At 41.3% G+C, this 22,252-nt stretch overlaps 1 protein-coding gene across 2 annotated transcripts in view; it reads right to left on the bottom strand.

The window, feature by feature from the left end:
• The window catches only part of LUZP2 (leucine zipper protein 2), a 1,380,972-nt gene extending 1,359,048 nt beyond the window's left edge, over positions 1-21,924 (bottom strand). For both annotated transcript variants that reach the window (XM_086959880.1, XM_086959879.1), the window contains exon 1: positions 21,444-21,924. In XM_086959880.1, coding sequence (XP_086816006.1) covers positions 21,444-21,505 — 62 coding nt within the window. In that variant the 5' untranslated portion in view covers positions 21,506-21,924. The remainder of the gene's footprint in view (positions 1-21,443) is intronic.
• Positions 21,925-22,252: the final 328 nt, after the last annotated feature.

Raw genomic sequence — 22,252 nt, 5'->3', positions numbered from 1 at the left:
CCAGGAAACCCTTGGTACAGGGCCAGATCATCAGCCATCTTGATTATGGCAACGCCCTGCGCGATGGGCTGAACGAGGATCTGCAGGCAAAACAGCAGACCATCCAGGAATGCAGCAGCCAGACTAGACCTGGACCTGCCTCCTAGAACAGCCTCCACACCCTGTCTTAAAAAGCTCCATTGGCTCCCCATTCGTCAGAGAAGCCCATCTTGAGCATAACGCATAACTCTTTGTACAATAATGGGCCCAAATACCTCCATAAAAAAACTTATTGGTATGCCCCAAAAGATTCTTAAGGTCCAGCAACAAATCATTCTTGACCCAACCGCGTGTCCGGACCTCCAGATACGGTCACCTTTCTTTTTCTTATCTGGCCCCTTTGCTCTGGAACAAACTGCCCCCCACCTCCTTTCCATTGCTGAACACAAACAATTTCGTAAATCTCTAAAAACCTGGCTCTTTCCCAAGTAGTTCCTGCCATACTGTATCTAGCCTCACCTATGGGCATTCATATTTTTATGCTTCAAGCGCCTTGAGACCTTGCGGTGATAAGTTGCTCTATATAAAAACCTTTGACATGACAAAGCTGCCCTCCAAATATAGGGATGGCTACTCGTCCAGCTGACATCTCTTGATTTACAGGAAATACAATCAAGGTGGTTTGTGTAAATGCATTGAAAGTGTGTCATGCAGGTCTGGCCACATGATGCGCCACTCTGCACACTTTCAATTTCTTTTTTTTTATTTTAAAAAAGTGGGATTTTGCTATGGAAAATTAAAAAAGCATTGATTCTCTCTTTACAACTTTTATTTCTCTCTATCTCTGTTCTTTTCCTTGTCCAGCCCCTATCTGGCTTCGAGAGGGCTTTAGTGGATACAGTCTTTAAACATGCCCGCTGGACAGTTTCAGATGACTCGCTTGGTGTATCTGGCTCATGCTCCATTGTGGTAGACCTGAAATTGCACTTAAGTCCTGGTCAATCATTAATAGTTATTTCTGTTTGGCGTTTTAATTATCCATGGCACGGTTTGCCTTACAACTTTAAAAATCACTCTCTGGTTCCCATTTTATGATTTTTGTAATTTTTGTTTCATTGTTCTTTTTAAACTTTTCTTAATTTTTAGGCATTGGTTGTGTGATATTTATTGAGTTGTGTTGTGACACTTTGATTGTTTTTAAGTTTTTCTAAATACTTTGCACATTTTCCAAAGATAAGCCTGTTTGCTGCAGGCAATAGCTTACAGATGATGTACCCTAGTTTAATTACTAAAATGTTGTGTTTCACCGTACACGATTTTGGGAGTTACTTCTTGAGAAAGGCTCATAGCCTACCCCACTAATAAACCATTTTTCTACAGATGTAATGGATTTGAATGACTTTTAGCAACACTTGAAGGTGTTTACAAGAACTAGAAATTTCTGTGACAACACCACGTTAGGGGTCAGTTATTTGGTCATCCCTTGTACCATTGTAGTTTGCCTCGTCATATATAGCAGGAAAGCTATTTAGTAAAGATTATATCTGTACACATGAGCATTGTGCCTAACAATGTATATGGCCCTTCCTATACTATTTATCTGCAGATATTTTTCCTCCATCAACTTTTCTTCACTTTATTTTAGCCAGTATATTTGTGTCTTCATTAATGTGTATTAATGATAGTCATTTATATTTTAATCATTGATTCTTGTATTTTCACTGTTGCCAGATTGTGTTCATAGATTCTGCTAAATATTTTCGATAAATGTCTGATTTCCACTTCATTGGTTGCATTACTTGGCATAACTCTCTAATAATGGTTGTTCAAATTGATTATTAAACCCATTGTGGTGAGATAATTTGTAACATTCTCTTTGCCCCAGGACATTTAATTTCCAACAGTCCCATGTTGTTCTTAATTGATATTTGTAGACAGGCTTACATTAGCCTAGAATGTATGCATCTTGAGAATAGGCAGATCTGCAATTATTTTGATTTGTCCCTCCCAATTCTAGCTGTATAATCTACATTATTTTTATTTGTTTAATTATGTATATTTATTGATCTGCTTTTTATTAAAAACTATTATTTTCTCAGCAGACAACAAAAATCCAATGCTGTTTAGTGATCATTCATCAATAAAAGGCTTAACCATTGATTTCCTAAGCTGTCCAAAAGTATACCAAAGTCTGAAAACATGTCATGAGTATGCAGACAGTAATGCACTTGTATGAAATTGCCTCTTGATTTGTGAAAGCATTTGGCTATTTTTTAGATTTTGCACAATTGGGTACTACTCTCCAGTTCCCAGTGTGTGTGTTCCAACCCTGAAAACTAGTAAAAATTGTCCAATCCCAGATTGGCACTTTTAACTCTCAGGTAAAGTCATGGTATACAGTGGAGAAACTACACCCATGGTATGGAAAGTTAAATGTCACCTGTTGACTGCAGAACTTGTTGCACCATCTTCTAGTGTAATATGGAAAATATGGCTTCAGGCCTACCAGTGTACCCTGCTTACTGCAGTTTAAACCTGTAGTTCGACCTTTCAAAATATACCTTTATGATAGAGAAAAACCTCCCTTGTAATTATTAATAAAGTCACCCCTAATGTAGGGTGCATGGTATTATGTTACCATATCCTTGCATTGACAAGGCCGCAAAAGATAGTTTCACCCGAGTCGGGCTGGCTGTCCTATGAAGAAGACCAGAGTCCAGATTAAAATATTAAACCTGCTATGAAGAGCTAGCAAAATGGATAAACTAGAAAATATATTCCACTGCCATTTTTAATATTTACTAAAATTTCAATTTAATAATGAAACACAAAGCTACGTGGCAGACTAAAATTGCCAAAAACTGGCAAATGAAATTACAATGGTATTGTCGAGAACTACTGCAAAAATGTACTTTAAATTAACTTTCTAATCAATAAGAAAGAAAACTTAGCCTGAATTGTTATACATTTTATAGGTACAGATGGCTATCGTTTTTGCTTTGAATATATAAGCCTATTTTTGCATTCATTTCATCTTCGCCCCCAGATTTACCGTCATTTGAATTTAAAGTAGCTTAACACTTATTATGTCAACCTAGATTTAATAAATGTTGAATTTACCTCACATCTGTTAAATTCCTATAAGGCTCCTCAAAACACTCTAGCATTTTGTTTATATTAACAGCCATGTTATCTTCATAAAGTATTCAACCTACCCTCATCATAAGGCTATTGATTTCCTTAAAGATATCAGTCACTCCATTGTGTGCTTTATGTCATATCAGCCTACTCTAAACAGTATCACTTCCTCTCAGTCCAGTCCAGCAGACATATTTTCTTGTTTAAAAAATAAATGAGTGATGAGTGATGATTAAGAATGTCCAATTCTAGCTTCACTTACTTAAAGCGTTGAAAGATATATTCCTGTTCCGACTTCTGTATGTTGGTCCTAACACAACATGTGAGTCAACAACACAAAGGCAAATAATTAACAACTATTTTGATAGTACTTATTATCATCATAGCACTCACTATGACTTTTTGAAGTGGTATCTCAGTAAGTATAGATGAGTTGCCCGTTTCTCTCATACCTGAATATCTCCAAAGTGTATCTTCAATAGACCTAGTAAATGTCTGTCACCACATGGTGTCCAGGTGCAGTGGCACTTCAAGTATTCAGCCTATGCTCATTGTAAGGGTATTGATTTCCTCAAACATATCCCTCCATTGTGTGCTTCAAATCCAACTTTGCCATTAACTAGGGTTTTAAATTACAAGTCATAAGACACAACACTCAACATTCCTACCTGCCCCCATTGAAAGTTATCACTTATTAAATGTGATGACTCATAATCAGACCCAAAGTGGTGTGATAAAACCTTTTACAAAATATGGGCGCCGTTGTTAGCATATATTTTTAAATCAGTGATACCTGACTCATGGAAAGAAATTGTGGTGGTTCCAATATACAAGAAGGGCAATAGGAATTATCCAATTTGCTATAGGCCTATTTCCCTAATTTACACCATCCATGCAAAGTAATGGGAGGGTGATTCTTGCCCGCCTTGAGCTCTGGGCTAATGAGGCCGGCCTGAAATTCCAGTCACAATACAGCTTTAGAAAGGGTATGGGTACGAACAAACAGTGCCTCAACCTGTGCCTATGTTGTATGGCGTTTTAGATTCTAAATAGATTTTCTCGATTCATGCCCTTATATAGGTACTATTCACATTTCCCTTATATAGGCATAGAAATCAAGCCCTTATTTAGGCATAGCCCATGCAACCCAAATACAGGCATGGCTTCTTCCATCCGTTCTCCAAACGTCACTATGATTTCTTGGAAAACCAGCTTAAGCCGTTAGGGAGTTTCCATTGCTTGAATATTGATTTCTTCAAGAACTCAGCTAGTTTTACAATGCACATCTATTCCTTAGGGGTTCATTCATTACGTTCATATTCCCGAATTTATGTCAAACATGGCATTCCTTAACACCTTCAAGGTATAAATATACCTTCACTTGCTATGGCAAAGCACGGTGGTTCAGAGCAGTTCGATGACCTACTTGACCGACGCAGCTCGCTACTACAAGTGCAGAAGGTAGCCGGTTCTCCAGCTGACTCACTGATCAGCAAGCTGCCCTCTCCTGTCGAGAATCCAGCTCCAGTGTTTCTCACTCCCCTTGTGGGGTGTTGGTAAATCGAGTTCCAGAGACAGAGATACCAGACCTCCTTCATTCTAAAGGTATGGAGATGATTAGAACCTAGAGAAACCTTTGGTAGATTCTTGGTAAAAACTAAACCTATGCTAAAGACCATACTTACTTCTTCCCACGTACTAGTCCTAGGTTAGGTACATTGGGGTAGGCGTATTTTAGAAGCACCAGTTGAGTATTTTAGTCTATGTTATTTATGTATATATATTTATATGGCTTAGAAACCATACAATGCTATTACAGTATTATTTTATTATACTATTCTTGCTGTACACATTATACTTTGCATTCTGTCTAACAATTGTAGCAGTACACCTCTCTTGCATGAGAAAGAAGATTGTTTAATAAACCTCTTATTGAAAACGCCCATCTCACTATTTCTCTGCAACTCTGTAGAAACGAAGCATGCACAATTGACTGAGTAAAACAGTTATCTATTGTTTCCACGACTGTGAGGCAAATGTTCTTATTCTTGGGGAAACAAAGTTGTCATGTTTATGTGGTTGTCAGAAACGAATCCCTTCTTGTGAATTCGAGAAAGTTTCTAGTGACCTCTGAGCAAGCTGGCAACCACTATTAAGTTTAGTATATTCGATAGAGACCTATTGACTTAACTCCTACGTCAAATCTATAGGATATATTTTTCCAATGCGCAGAGCCTATTGGGAATATAGGAACTACACTCCACCTAATTATGGGTAAGTACATGAAGGCCAAGAGAGGATAGATCCACTTGGCCTTCATGGACTTATCCAGTGCATTTGACACAGTTAACAGGGGGAAGCTGTTGTTACTCATGAAAAAGATGGGTTTTGAGGAAGCACTTATTTCCCTTTTGTGTAGGATGCATTTATCTACTTCAATTTCTATACGCTATGGATCGGGTGGAGAAAAATCCAGATCCATTGCATCTACAGAGGGTGTAAGACAGAGATGCATTTTGGACCCCTTTTTTTCCTTTTATAATGAATGGGGTGACATTTTTTTTAATAAAGCAGCACTTGGATTATCCTACTGTAGGAGGTAACGTGGTTCCCTTGTTATCTTACGCGGATGATACCGTACTGCTGACGTTAACGGCTAATAGCCTCTAAAAAGCCCTGAACGCATTTACTGATTTTATGACGGTTTTGAATCTCAAGGTTAATTTTAATAAGTCTATTTTTATGGTCTGTGGTCAGAAGAAACACAAAAACAAAAACATTTTTGGTAAATGGTTTAACAATTGAAAAAAGCCCTTCTTTTACATATTTAGGGAATGTTTTTAATAATAAATTAAATTGGGACAATACGATTGCGACTAGGGCCCAACAGACAAGTAGAACTATGGAGGGCCTGTTTCGCTTTGCGTGCAAATTAGGTCATAAGCAGTGTCAGAAATACTTGTCTTATATAAGTCAAAATGCCGGTGAATTACAACTTATGGAGCGGGAGTTTGGGGAAGTAAAAAAAACAGCCAATTACAAATTTTGGAAAACAAATTTAAAAAAAGATTGCTGATGGTTCACGTTAGCTCTCCCTCCAAATTTCGTCATTCTGAGCTGGGATTGGATTCGCTTGAAGATAGAATTAACTGGCACCCTTGATTCTATGGGGGAAAGTGTGGTCATCGGAAGAACTATCATTCACAAGAGCAATCATAAGGGATTGTTTAAGCTTAGGAAATGCATTGTCTTTTCCCTGGCTTTGGTATGTTAAAAATGCCCTAAGCAAGATTGGCTTACGAAATTATTTTGATAATCCTGATGGCATACCAACTAACAATAAAATTATGATTAAAAATGCCTATTATAACTAGTTAGTTTCATCTAACCTGGTCGATGAGACCCCATCCCATGGATCGACAAATATCCAACAATTCAACTTATCCTTTAGTACCCATATACTTTCCCGTTTCCTTTTGACGAGGTTCCGTCTCTGCACATTGCACTTTCTTGTGGCTTTTCCCAATCAGGTGGGCTGGTGTGAAAGCCTGACTCCCTGTCCTTGTGATAACTTAGCCGAACAAAGCACAATGCACCTTATGCTGTTTTGCATTATATATAAAGATATAAGGGCTCGTTTTATTAGGTTGCTTATTCATATCAGGAAGGTTTTATTTATTTACCTTCTTTGTCCAATACCGTCACATGATGCGCTGTGCTAAATTTTGTTAGAACTGTTTTGCGAATCGAGAAAAGATATGAAATGTGATAAGCAAACTGGGAAATAGGGCCTTATGCAAATTTGATTAAGTATTTATTATTACACCCTTGTATTGATACAAAGAAAATGGTAGCTTATGGAAAACCCTGTGATGAAATGTTATGTGTTGTTTTGGACATATTTCGTATGTGTAAAATGTAATATTAACTTTAAGTACGGTTTTGTTATTGTAACTATGTACTTTTATTATTCACCAGAATCGAATAAAGATTTTCAAACGAAACAGACCCATACATGTGGAAGTTCTTTGATTTATCAATAATATTTGTCAATTTAAGTATGGGACTTTAAAGGCTATACTTTTGCATAAACTCCGAAAGGTCTATTTAGTCAACTTCTATACTTATGATAAATCTCTGCATATGTGTAAAAGCTATTTTGAAAAGGTGATATTGTTACAGCTAATAAAAATGTAAGGTTCACTATCATATGTTTCACATTTAGCAGTACAGGTGATTTCAAAGCACCTGCTTGAAAATATATTTAGCGTCTATCATCCCCTTTGGTATCGGAAAATATATTTAGATTCACGCTATTATATTTATAAAATTGAGCAGATACTTCTGACACTTAAGTTCTTAGTCACAACCGAGATCTCTGTGTAACATGCTTTTCACTGGTTTGAGTCTCCGACTGGCTGTCTCAGATTTCATATATCAATAAACTTGGCACAGTTGATTTGTGAATTTTAACAAATGTTTGTTTCAGCACAAAGGCAGTCATTATGAATTGCACAGTATGGTCTGGGTGCAAACTCTGCACACAAAATTAAATTACAGGCAATAACTTCCTACCTTTAGTAACATGTACAAGTTACTCCTGTTGAATGAGAAATAACTGTGTGTACCCAATGAGGGGGGAAGGGTTTGGAACCTCAGAAACCGAGTAGGCCATGAAAATGGCTTGCTTGATCCATATACTAATGAAAACTAGGGAAGCCATCTCAACTTCATAAGATGACGTAAAGGAAACACCAAAGGGAGTCAGAGGTTTAAAAGGAGCCAGCGCTATCCAAATAGACCTAAGACCTTTTCACATCCAGCAGATGCCACGCCTACTCCTGGGAAGCCTCAGAAACTTCTAAAGGTGCTAGCAAAATATCCTCCTGGTTCCTGTGGAATGCTAAATCTACCTTCAACATAAATGGGATGTCTAGGCGAAGCACCATACAATGGCTAAATCAAAGTGAGAAAAGTTCTCTCGCTGCCAATTCCCCAATCCTCCTGGCTGATGTGATGGTTACCAGAACAAGCTTTTTAGGGTAACAAACTTAACGTCAACCTGTTCTAGTGGCACAAAGGCCGCAGAGGTGAAGGCCCTAAGGACCATTGAAATATTCCACAGTGAAAAGGGGGTTTAGTCAGAGGTGTAGAATGACAAAAACCATCTAACAATCGGGACCTCAAAGCCTCAGAATCTGCCAGATTGCCCCACGGAGTCCAGAAAACCCTGAAAGCCACCAATAGGGTCCACAAAATAGATACCGAGAACAGTTTCTCATGCCCATCCCATAGGAATTGTAACACATCTGTAAGGGAACAAACAGCTGGAAAGACAGAATAAGTAACACAGAAAGACAGAAATTTGCCAAATGGGGCCTATATGCATGCAAAGGGGAAGGGCATTGAGATTTCTGAAGAGCTACCGCTATGTGATCTGTGAACCCTTGTTTCATCCACCCCCTCCTTTCAACTTCCAAACCAATATTTGTTGCCCAATGGGAGAGTACTCTGGATGAGAACCTGAGAGCCAAAGAGGAAGTAATCAAGGATCCTGAAGGGCTAGGGACCTGAGAATCAGAAACCACACCCTCCCGGGCCAAAAAGAAACCACCAGGGTCATTACCCTGTCCTCCCACTGAAGCCTCAACAGAAGCCTGGGAATCAGAGGAAAAGGAGGGGATGCACAGATAAGTTTTTGGAGCAAAGAGACCAGGAGAGCATCCACCCCCGATGTTCCCTCCTGTGGGGCCCTTGTCTAAAACCTTCATAGCTGGGCATTGGACAGGAAGGCAAATTTATCCAAAAAAGGGACCGCAAATCTACAACATATTTCCCTAAATATGGAAACTTTCAGAGACTACTCCAGAGAGGGGGACAACATGTGACTGAGATAGTTGGCAATCACATTGTCCACCCCCCCCCCCTAATGTGGACTGCTGAAATGGAAGGATCATTGCCCAACTCATCAATTGAATGGCAACTAAATTCAGGGACTAATACCTGGTGCCCACTTGGTTGTTTACTTAAGCTACTTTCACCGTATTGTTTGACCTGACCATATGACATGATGCCCCAATAGAACGTCCTGAAAATGCAACAGAGCACGTCTGTCTGCCATAAAACTGCCTCCAGTTGGAAGACCTCCGGTACTCCATCAGAAACCAACAAGCTTGAGCTAATGACATACCCGGAGTCCGCCGCTCACCCAAAGAAGGTGGCATCGATTGTGAGAACAACTCAGAGGTCTGGCTGTAGCTCTTTCCCCCTGGACAATGAATCCAGCAGAAACCACAATACCAAATCCATATAAATTTCGAGGGATGGGGAACCATCATGTAAGAGTCCTCTGAGGATGGAGCTTAGAAGGAATGAAGGTAACTTCAAAGGGGGCAATAATGGAACCTGGCCCAAGGGGATGTAAAGACTGAGGCTGCCATGTGACCCTGGAGGTGCAGCTAATGATGAACAGACAGAGACTTTGGGTGAAACACCCTGTTCAAGCATGTCTCTCAACAAGCCCCTGTGAAGATCCTCTCCTGAGCAGGCCAAAGTTGACATTTGTCTCAATTGAAAAGAAATCCAGGTCCCTGGAGCATCAGCACTGACTCCAAAATACTCAGATGCTGTTGTACAGTATTAATGGAGGCAGAGACCCTGGAGATGGAGAGAAGCCACAAGGTGTGGGGGGGGGGGGCACCACCTTGCCGAAGACACAAGCAGCCCACTTCAAAATGAAAGGCAGGAAATTGAACTGATAATGAATGTTGTTGAAACAGAAAAATAGAACCTGACTGTGCCCTGGGTGGATCAGCACATGGAAATAGGCATCCTGAAGATCCAAGTTGATCACCCAATGATTCCCGCAAACCAAAGGAATAATTATTTGAAGTGTGGCCATTTTGAAAGGGATGGTCTGTACAAACTTGTTCAGGCATTTGAGGTCTAATACCGTCCGAAATCCCCCATGACCTTTTTGAACCAGAAATATGATGGAGTAGAAGCCCTGACCTCTGGCCTCTGAAATCAACCCCTTATGCCAAAGGGCTACTACTCCTCCTTGCAAGCCTCTTCTCCTTGTAAGATTGCCATGGAGTTGGGTACACGCCTTAATTCGGGGGAAGGGACACAAACCCTATCTGGTGACCTTAATGCCTGAATGGATTATCTGGAGCACCCAAGAGTCCGGAGTGGATCTGATCTGTGCTCTCAGGAAAAAAATGCAGCCTGCCTGGACCACAACGGGCAGTCCATCTCATTTATAGTCAGGAGCACTATTTCGTTGTGGGTTTAAACTTTTTCTCCTGCTCTTTCCTGGGTAAAAAAAGCTCCTGCTGGCCTGAATACTGTTGATGAGAGAGCTGACGCACAGAAAAAGATTTAGCCGGATGAGGAAAAGAAGACTTCTTCAATAAAGAAGAGTCCTTTTTTTCTTTACAAAGCTTATGCAGTTTGGTTTACAGCTCCTCCCCAAACAGGGGGGTACCCTCAAAAGTATATAAAGTGTGGATTACTTCTGGTCAGATTCCATGTGCCACTCCTTCAGAACCAAGTTGCAGCAAGCCATAATAGAAGTTCCAGCCAAAAGAGCAGAGGCCCAGGCAACATTGAAAGAAATGTCTGAAATATATTCAACCTGTCGTCCAATACTCTCAAGTAAAGAAGAACATTCAGTCCCTTCCTCCACTGCTTTGAATAGCTGGTTGAAGTCAGAAATTAATGACTGGGAGACAAACGGACTGTAGGTACCAGCCCTCAATGCAGTACTTCATTTGTAAAAAATGAAGTGCCAGGGCCCTCCTCAGGAGGGCACTGCAGCGTTCACCATCCATTGCCCCTGCCAGCCCTGCCAGTGAAAGTACCACTATTACTACTAACCATCACACTCCGACAAGTGTGACAGTTCAGACTATTCCAGGTGCCCAAAGCTCTGAGAACGACTTTGGAAGAAGGTATTAGTCCTTTTAAATATTTATTTAGTTTATAAACATCTGTTTGGTGCTCATCTTTAACTTAGACAAACAATGCCACCATGTGGCAGAGTCAGACATGCCTGTGTTAGTAATAAATCTGGCTACTGGGACCCGGAAACCACTGGCTCAAATTAAGCACTACCTCAAAGTCAAATAGGATCCAGAGTAAACCTTTTTAAAGGATGAATTCACTTTGTTAGAGTCCTCTGTTAGAGAAGTGTTTCCCATCAAACAGGCAACAAACGAGTGTATAGGTCTAGAATCAGGCAAGACCTTCTGCATGTCTGCAATAGGATATAATTTAGCCATAAAATATGGCACCTTTCAGCATTTCTTCATCTTTTTTCTGTTTCTGGAGGTTGTTTCCACCTCATAAGTAATGAATGGGACAGGGACAGGAGGACGTAGAGGTAATGAGAGAATAAGAGGGGCAAAAGCGAGGGAACAGATATTTGAGAACCATTATTTTAGATTGAATATTGTTACTCTCATCATTGTGAATGGCAGCAGATTCTAATATGGATGTTACTGGATTCGAGTATAGCTTGATCCCCACCGAAACTAGAAAAACGGTCACCCACGCACTGGTCACGAGCCGCCTGGACTACGGAAACACCCTATACGCCGGTACCACCACAAAACTCCAGAAAAAACTCCAACGCATCCAGAACGCTTCAGCCAGGCTCATACTAGACATCCCGCGTAAAGAACACATCTCTGGTCACCTGAAAAACCTCCACTGGCTCCCCGTAAATAAGAGGATTACTTTCCGCCTCCTAACCCACGCACACAAAGCACTTTACGAACTTGGACCCGAATGCCTCAACACACGACTGTCCTTCTACACCCCCTCCTGTCAGCTACGATCCTCCAACCAAGCCCTTGCCACTGTACCTCGCATCAACAAAACCACCATGGGAGGTAGATCCTTCTCCTACCTGGCAGCTAAAACTTGGAACTCACTTCCCACTCACCTTCGCCTTACTCAGAACTACCTAGCATTCAGAAAGCAACTTAAAACTTGGATATTCGACATGTAATTCCCCACCCTTCCTCAAGCGCCTTGAGACCCTATGGGTATGTAGCGCGCTATATAAATCTTTTGACTTGACTTGACTATATCCTCCTATGGGTCAGAGCTGCCTCAGGATTCCAGGCTCGAGAGGATAGATTGAGGTATCAAACTGTGCACCTCAAGTCGAGCCTTCTTGAAACCAAAAACAACCATTTCAAATGGTGTGTTTAACACAGTTTGTTCCTGCTGAAGGAAATCAACAATCACTAGCAATACAATAAAATGCTTACAAGAGTCCTTCTCTCTAGTATGGTATAAAAACACAATTTTGTTTTTTCTCAAAAGACATATTTAAGTCGATCAATGTTTCAATAGAGTGCTCTGACTTTCTCTGAGTAGTTGCCGCAAATCAGACTTCAAGGTATCACGTGGAGAAATCAATACTGGAAATGTCATCAGATAACACCATGAAAGAATTAACAGGAAACACATTATTTCGCTTGCTGTGTTCCCAAGATGTTTCTTACAACACTTTTTGAATGCTCAGGGTTCGTTTTGTGAAATATTATAAAGTGGTACGGTTATAAGTCATGTTATTTAGTTGACTACTTGCTGATCCCTTAAGAAACATCGGATTTACTCTGGGCTTTAAGTGGGCTGGTTCTCACCAGCGCTGAGCACAGACATGTTTTTAAAGGGGGCCTCGAAACGGGTCTCTATCGGGCTCTGTTTTGTGGCCTGGCACAGGCGGTCCGTTTTTTTCCGTACTGCAGTGACTGCAGGCACAACGACGTGCTGTGCTCACACTGCTCATAGCTCACTAGTGGAGAAGTTACGCTATGACGTCATGCCAGGTGAGCATTGTAGGGGAAGGGAAATCCTTTAAAGAGAGTCATTTTCTCTCTAGATTTCCCTTCTCTTTTTGAAACTCAGGAGCAGGAACATTGTCGAGGTGTCACCTGGGCTTTAAGTGGAAGCTTTTTCAATATTGTGCACAAGCCATAGTTGCTGCCTTTTTATCTTATACAACTAACAACCATTGACAAAGCCAATAGTCCTGACTTATTGTAGGCAGTGGCGGCTCCTCAAGGGAGTGCTACGGGGGGGTGGAGGGTCAGGGTGAGGGGTAGTAAACTCTGGCATACGGCCGAACCGAGTTAAGTACATAAATACATAAATAAAACAAATAACTATGCGCACTGCAACCCAATTGGCGGTGCAGCGAGCACAATATCATTTGTTTCATTTATTTATTAATGTACTTAACTCGGTTTGGCCGCATGCCGGAGTTTACTACCCCCAACCTGACCATCCCCTGCCCTGCCGCACCGCCTGCAGCACTCCCTCGCGGAACCGCCATTGGTTGTAGGTATGATGTTACTTCTTGTATCATATATTTGGATGCAATGACAGAAACAGCAAAATACAACGCGGGCGGCACACTATACTAAGCACAGATTTTGGCTCACAAGTTTTTATGTCACGCCCTTAATTACATTGGCCACGCCCCTCTGAGAGACCCCCCAGTTTTTTCATCCCACTTAAAGCTCTGAATTTACTAACCTGTCAATTTAACTTTTATCAAATATACATAAAATTAAATAATCCTCAACTATGTGTGTCAGGCAAGTAGCTAAATTTGTTTCTCGTAATAGTTCAGCGTTTGCACTTTTACGAACATGTATCCACTTAGGGTTTTTGATAGTGCATGATATTTAGTCACATCAGAGTTCTATTTAACGAGCAGGATTAAGTCGCTACAGAGTGTTATGTAATAAGCGAGGTACAATCACTTCAGAATGTTATGTAATAAGCGAGGTACAGTCACTTCAGAGTGCTATGTAATGAGTGAGGTACAAACACCTCAGAGAGTTATGTAATAACTGAGGTACAGTCACTTCACTGTTATGTAATAAGTGAGGTACAGTCACTTCAGAGAGTTATGTAATAAGTGAGGTACAGTCACTTCAGTGTTATGTAATAAGCAAGGTACAGTCACCTCAGAGAGTGATGTAATAAGCGAGGTACAGTCACTTCAGAGTGTTATGTAATAAGTGAGGTGCAGTCACTTCAGAGTGCTAGGTAACAAGCGAGGTATTGTCACATCATAGAGTTATGTAATAAACAAGGTGCAGTCACTTCAGAGAGTTATTTGAAAGTGAGGTACAGTCACTTCAGTGTTTTGTAATAAGCGAGGGACAGTCACCTCAGAGAGCTATGTATTAAGCAAAGTACAGTCACTTCAGAGTGTTATGAAATAAGTGAGGTACAGTCACTTCAGAATGCTAGGTAACAAGCGAGGTACAGTCACAGAGAGTGATGTAATAAGCAAGGTACAGTCACCTCAGAGAGCTATGTATTAAGCAAAGTACAGTCACTTCAGAGTGTTATGAAATAAGTGAGGTACAGTCACTTCAGAATGCTAGGTAACAAGCGAGGTACAGTCACAGAGAGTGATGTAATAAGCAAGGTACAGTCACCTCAGAGAGTGATGTAATAAGCGAGGTACAGTCACTTCAGAGTGTTATGTAATAAACAAGGTGCAGTCACTTCAGAGAGTTATTTGAAAAGTGAGGTACAGTCACTTCAGTGTTATGTAATAAGCGAGGGACAGTCACCTCAGAGAGCTATGTATTAAGCAAAGTACAGTCACTTCAGAGTGTTATGAAATAAGTGAGGTGCAGTCACTTCAGAATGCTAGGTAACAAGCGAGGTACAGTCACAGAGAGTGATGTAATAAGCAAGGTACAGTCACTTCAGAGTATGATGTAATTAGCGAGGTACAGTCACCTCGGAAAGTTATGAAGTCAGCGATGAAGAATGACTGGCAAGAAATATGCTGAGAGCTGTGGGTGAATGGTCACTTTAAGAGGCGGATGGAGATGGGATTGGTTGCAACGAAAAATCCTCTGAGCAAAGCTCATTGTGAGACATGGAAATGAAAAATCCTTGGAAGTGGAAGACCACAGGAGTGCGAGTAACATCAACTCCATTGTGCATGACTGCAAGCCATGCTTAGGCATTTGGCTGGTACTGGATGCCCACAGTAGTAGTGCTAGGATTTTAGTGGCTGCAGGGAAGTGAGCCTATACAATCAAATACACACACACACAGATGTATTGGGTATTTAATGAACACTAGAACGGATTCCTTTCTAGTTACATTTGCGGTGAGGCATTGTGGAGTGCTGAAAACCATATAAAAACTCGGACTCTTTGTGAGGTCTTTTAGGGTACAAAAGTAGTATCAATGCGAACAATGTGTATCAGTTTCAAGTAGTTTTTATTTGCAAAAACGCAAAATATTTTTGAAGGCGTTCAACACGTGTTTCACGACAACATGTGGCTTCAAGGGCCAAAAGATAAATTTGCCGGTATAAATGTTAGTGGAGATGAAATATACACAAAGTTACGAGGATGAAGTGATGACTGATGCATTCCTCTATATTTTTCAGGGATACTGGGAGTCCAGTGAGTTCTGATAGTGTATTTCTTTTATTTGTTTCCAAAGTGATAAACAATGATGTCATCAGTCTGATAGCCGGTGGCTCAGTGTAGTCAGTATTTCTGACATATCTGTAGGTGCAAAAATGACGCAATGCTTGAGTGTGTCACAAGTGACACAACTCCAGCAATGGGTCATTACACCTGGGCAAATCCCATGTTAAATGTGCCTGTGTCAGTCTTACGCCTGCCATGAAGCAGGCACAAGATATAGACGCATTTGCGTCCTAGAAGTGGCGCAGTGAAATCTTATAGATTTCACTGTGTCACTTCAATGACCCTTTCTTGCGCTGGAACGCCCCCCTGCATACATTATACCTGGTGCAGGTATAATTTGGCGCAATGGGTTACAAAGTGACGCATCTATCTAGATGCGTCACTTTGTAAATATGACGCAACATGGCACATTTTTTTACACTGCTGGTGTGTCACAAAAAGTGCCGCACCGTCTGCGTAAAAGTGACACAAGGGCTCATAAATAAGGTCCTCAATATAATTCAATAACGATGCACGAGCAGAAAAAGTAATGCCGTAAAATAAATTTCATGAAAAGGATGATAGCATAAATCATAAAGACAACTTGGAGCATTTAATTTGCATAAATAGGTACTCTCTACCAGACCAGTCTCAAGTAAAATATAATTTTAATTTTAATACATTTGAAAAGAAATATCAAAAGAGAGGAAAACAGACAGAAGACAAATTGCCTGCCAGTTTGGACCCTAAGCTTAAATATCTATTCTCATCAATTCAAAAAATTATGTTTTAAGATTTAACTTCTCAATAATTCCTGACTCCAACTGAAGTAAGACCAATTTCCTTTCTACCACATCTGGGATTGTTTAATATATGGCATAGGTATATAAACATGTCATCAATTCTGAAACGCTTAATAGAGGTTTTTTACCCAAAGTCTAGCAACATAACAAGTCGTTTGAGTTAAAACAACCCTTTAATGTTGTGATAATTGATGGCATTTTCTAATGGTAATACATATATTACACTTCTCATAAGAAATAACCAGCACATGAGTGAGATTGGAAAATGTACTAAACTTTAACATACATCACGATTGCAGATCATACTTATTGTAAACACTACAGTTATGACATCTTTCTGGATGAGGTGCTAGTAAACTTGTACCATGAACAGGATAGACCCGCTCTAGTGTGCACTGTGCCTATTGAACTATGTGTTCACAATTTTCAATCATTCATTAATATCAAACGATAAACATAATACCACAATGTTGATATATTACATATCACAATTCACTCAATTTTTCTTTTTTGAGTATTAGTATTAATGTGGAGCCAACACATGATTATAGTGTAGCACCCTTGTATAAGTGTAGTGAAGAGTGGAAACATTGTGTGAATATTGAGTGCGACTCTCACCCAGTTGTGGGTATTTGACTTGAGGCTAGTAAACTAGTACCACGTTATCTTTTTTAAACAACAATCATAATTCATACAACGTTAATGGTAGGTAATATCTTACCATATCTATCCATCTTGGTTTCTCGATTTACTGGTAGCATTAAAATAGCACAATACCTCCAACAAATAATTCTAAGACACAACTGAGGTCCTGATGAAGGGTGGGTTCCACTAGATTTGGACCTAGGGCTGGTGGACAGTTGAGCTAGTCCCTCTTCCCCTCCTGTGACTACAGAATGCAAACTAGTGGTCATTGAGGATTCAGCGATGACACTGGCTTCTCGATTTAACAAAGTCACTGAACGTTGTGTTCTTTTAATTAAGTCCTGGAGCAAATGTTCATCCTGAAGATGAATGGCTCGTTATTCAAGTTCCATTTTGTCATGACTGTATTGTGGTAGCACCATATTTTTTCTGGGCTCAATTATTTCATTTGATTTAGTTAGTCGTGGCATGGTCAAACTTCATAAGCCATTGGCATTGAATAGAATTTCTTTTAAGACTGTTTGTATTATCCATCAGGCAGTACGTCAACAGCCCACTTATGTACATGTATCTATAGAAGCTCATGCTATGCAGCATAGGCGTGCTGCAACATCCCCTCTGCAAGGTGCCAGTTTCATGTGATATCGTGGAGCCGTCGGAGGCATCCTCTGCCCACCCTACTTTGACTTATTCCTGACTTTCTATAGAGCTATGGACACGTTTTTATTTGATGCTTAATTTGATAGTTTAAGTTTGTATTATCAGGTCATTTCTGGGTAGCAGAGCATTTTGTGAGCTCAATGTCATCATGTTTTGCTTGATTAGTGAAAGACACAGCAATCCAAAAAGGATTTCAGGTAACGTTTTCTTTGTTATTTCTGCTACGGTGTAATTACTTGAAGGTGTATCACCTTCCGTTCTACCTAATTGAATCAAAGGTTTGGAATAATCTTGGTTTTAATACCTATTGATAATGCTATCAATCTTCTTCAGGTAAACTACTTTTTATTGGACGTTTGTCTTGGCTGTGATAAGAGCTCTGTAAGGAATTATATTATTGGGAATTTTGGAGTGAGAGAAATTGACCTATGCAGCATATTTCCAGAAGTGTTGAAAGTTTCGCGAGTCACGAGGACAGCGAGATGCTCTACCCTAGGAACATATAATGAATTTATTGATTTTTAGTTTGTTTGTATCACTCATCACAGGACTCAAATCCCAATGGGTACAGGTTGAAAGCCTAATCATGAAGAAATCATGAACTGAGGCAAAGGCAACGCAAATAATGAAAGAGTTTGAGCAGGATCATAACAGGACAATGAACAGCCTACATTTGTACCCCGATTCCCACTGGTCGCCATCCTACCGTGTTGCAGTGGAAGCAAGGTCTGATGACACCTACTCGCTTTCATTCTTATAGACTATATTTCTGTGAAGTCTATTATACTGTGTGTTCCATTGATATCCATGACTCCAAACATCTTGTACTTTGAATGGTAAAAGTTTCCCTTAGAGTGCACTATAGCCGCAAGCGTTCCACTTTGAAACAGCATTTGAGTGTTCAAGCACATATACATGCATGGTTGCTCAAACGCAGAATCATCCGTCCAGTGTGAACACTCGCCACTTTTGGTTTAGAAGTCCCATAGGAAGTAGACTTTGGTCAAATCTGGTACTCATGATCGTGAATTATAATCAAACGGCAGCTGAGAGTGGGATAACACTTTCAGCAGCCTCTTACCGAGGACACATCTCTCTGAGGCAACTCATCCTGAAAACGAGCACAGCAAGTTCAATAGGAAACCTCTACAGCAGCAAACATGCCTTGTGTCCATAAATGAAGATAGTCTATCACATATCTGAAGAGGGACATAACAGTTGCTTTACACATAACACAACAAATAGAAGTTTTACACATAACACAACAAATAGAAGTAGTAATGCATTCATCCACACATTCAGGTTTTGACACTTGCAGAACTTATGACATCGATGTTGTGAAATGTTACTTTTATATGACTAAGCTTTTTGGGAAAAAAAGTTTCAGGATTGCTCAGATCTTCTGATCTGACAATGCAAGCCCATGACTCATTCTGGCACCACTGGCATTGTACCGTTAAAAGAAAGTTATCTTGTTTCACCAACATCAACTCTCCGCGCTATTGGTAAAATGACATTTACTGTGCTGACTTTCCTCAAATATTAATGACCACTGACCGGTAACAGCTAAACGAAAAACTCTTATAATAGCCACAGCTCTGCACCATCAACCAACCAATTGACATACGACAACCAGAAACACCACTCAAATTGCAAACCTGTAACACATGTACAACAGATTATGGGTTGAAATATTACCAATTCTGTGCAAAAGAGAAACCAACATTTTGATCATTACGCACTGTTTGAAATTCTATCATTTTCAATTCTGCAATTATTTTCAAATGAAATGATTTCATATTGTAGATGTGTTTTGTCTTCATGTTAACTCAAACGTCTCGATAAACCCTCAGAATATGTGGTTGGCAAACAGAAAACGTAATGCAAAAGTGACTTTAATGAGACTCTACTGTACGAGTGGCACCTCGCTTTCTTGCAATGTGGCGTCGTTTCACTTAACAGAAATATTACTTCAGGGTGAGTGAATCTATTTCTCAGAAGTTCATAGTGCTCTGTGTAACTTGTAATCGCCACCTTGATGTTGCTACGGAGAGCAGAGAATGATTCAGCATTTCCTGCATCCACTACTGCTGAGTAACGCCAACAAGGGGCCATATTCAAGCCGTGTGTTCGCAAGGTAACAACTGTGCACCCATGCCTCATCTTGTCGGCAACCAACAGTTATGTCATAATGGATTAAATACTGTTCCTTAAACATTACTCAGAAGCGCAGGCATTCGGAAGAGCTGTCAAAACTTTGCAAAGTTTGTGTCAGGCAGACGAATACCACTTGAGCCACAATTCCAAGCTGATATTTTCTTCTACCTGGGAGACCCATGAATAGTGCTTCGTGTTTCATAGATTTAAAATGTGATTCAAAGACAAAAAACAAAATCACAAGGCTTTGTGAATAGAACGTAAAGCCCCATGACTGCGCGCCACTCAGCCTGCACAACTCATATGCATGGCTGGCTCCGTCCGCAAATTAAAACAAGAATAAAAAATGACATAATTCGCAACATTGTGACGTCAGCATTTAAAAGGAGGCTTCAAAATAGATCGGATAGTTCATGAAATCAGGTGAAACTGGATGTTAACAGTTCAGAAGGTAACCAGTACTTATTAACAATAAACGAACACTGGTGTAAGTGACATTGCAAAGCCGGTGCCTTCCCCCTGTCACTGCTGCATCTTGCAGCGGCCGGCGAGCCTGTCAATCATACCAGAACCCGAGGGGCTTCACTGTTCTTATTCCCAAACTGGGTCGCTCCTGGGAGGTTAGTCTTGGAGTGTAAAAGTCAGTGTACACCTGGGAGCGCTTAGCCTGCTGCAGCGGTGCTCAGAAGACACAAGCTACCACAAGCCACCCCACGGGCAATGCCAATGCCCTTGGCTATATGTTTGACCAAAATGGCTACTTAGTTTGAGGGCATGAATGAATCTCCCCGCCATGCCTGCACAGTAACATGACGAAGCTGTCTGACACACACTCCAGCTGTGTCTTTTAGTACCAGCAGCAGCGCGGACCTTGCAGTGCCTCGAAAGACACCACGGTTAAGTTTTCTCATACCCGGAGTGCCCCAATCTGTCACTTCAGCACTTGCACACCCTGTTCGCCATATCCCCTGCAAATCTAGTACCCCAATCCAAAAAATGCAAGCAACGCAACGCAGTATTTGCAGGTTGGATATGTTTTATAACTACATGTCAGGGATACTTGATAGCAAACCAGAGTTAATATTAGGAAACTGCAACAAATATTACTTCTACAATGAATGAATATGCATTTCGAAAAGACGTCACACGCTACTTCTTTGATGCGAGCAGCTTGCAGCGATAGTTATTCCTAATAGAGCCCCATTCCGGGAAAGCTGTGCCTGGCAAGGAGAGGGAACGTCGGCTTCCCAGGCTGTTTCCAAAGTCACCGGATTAATTAGCGCCCGTGACGGGTCGCTGCATTCACTTGTTTTTGTGATGTTGGCTGTTTGCCAAATTACAGCCACATAACTATTTAAAAGGTCACGGAAGCACTACACCTGCCAGGGAAGGGGCTGGCTGGTACACCCGCGTGTCCGTGCAGGTGGGATCTCGGTGCCCACCATCTGCACACCAGCCCCACGCGCTGCACTTGCCCCCGCGAAAGAAAACATTATCCTTTCCTGCGCACGGTAACAATGGAAAACGAGCAGTTATGCAGCCAGAAAGGGGTCCCCAAGCTGGGTCTTGGAATAAAATCGTCCTTCTCACTTACCTAGCGCCAAGAGCCAGAGCCGGGAGAAAAGACAGCAAGTACAACGCAGAGATGAAATCCATGGTGCAGCGCGCCTGCTCTCCGTGCTGCGCGCCTGCTCTCCGTGCTGCGCGGCTTCGAGTTTCCCGTGGCGAGTGTTCCCAGCGTCTCCCCTTGTAGGCAGGCAGGCAGGCAGGCAGGCAGCTCCCTGAGCCGGGGTCCGTAGACGCGGATGAGCCGCGGAGAGAGCGGACAGCCTGGAGACGGAGCTGGGAGAGCGGTCTGAGCTCCACCGGTGATGTCACGGGCGACGGAGCCGCCGCTGCGCCTGCTGCAAGCCTCCTGCCTGGGCGCTGTGATTATTCAACACAGTGACTCTATTGATGTCCTCGGGGGTTTGTTATTACTACCAGTTTAAGTGGCAGCCGAGGCGGGAGGGGCTGGTGCACGACTCCTAGCGCCGAGGCGAGGCGTGCCTTCTGTTTTCAGCGGTGGGCGCTACAATATCACCGCTCCGTCTGAGGAAAAATGCAGCAATGTCCAGAAAGCGGCTTTGCTTGGCAGGTGGCTGCTGGTGAATGGTGTCTCGAGAGCAGGGAGTTCTGCTCAGCGTGCACAGCAGAGTTCACACGGCATTTTCCAGGCCAGAACTACTGTAATACGGAGTGATGCAACATAGCACAATAGTACTTCTTTAATGTCAATAGTATACTAGGCTGCAAGTAACAACTGGGAAGGATGATATACAATAGAACTTCATGAACTTCATTCAATCGTGCATTTTAATATTCAGGTGCCCCTGCAGTGCACGTGCTGCATTGCGTGTGCGT

The sequence above is a fragment of the Lissotriton vulgaris genome, chromosome 2_2, assembly GCF_964263255.1.
Source record: "Lissotriton vulgaris chromosome 2_2, aLisVul1.2, whole genome shotgun sequence".
In the NCBI taxonomy this organism is placed as follows: domain Eukaryota; kingdom Metazoa; phylum Chordata; class Amphibia; order Caudata; family Salamandridae; genus Lissotriton; species Lissotriton vulgaris.
Note: the sequence above shows the minus strand (reverse complement) of the source record. Positions and strands in the feature narration are given on the sequence as shown.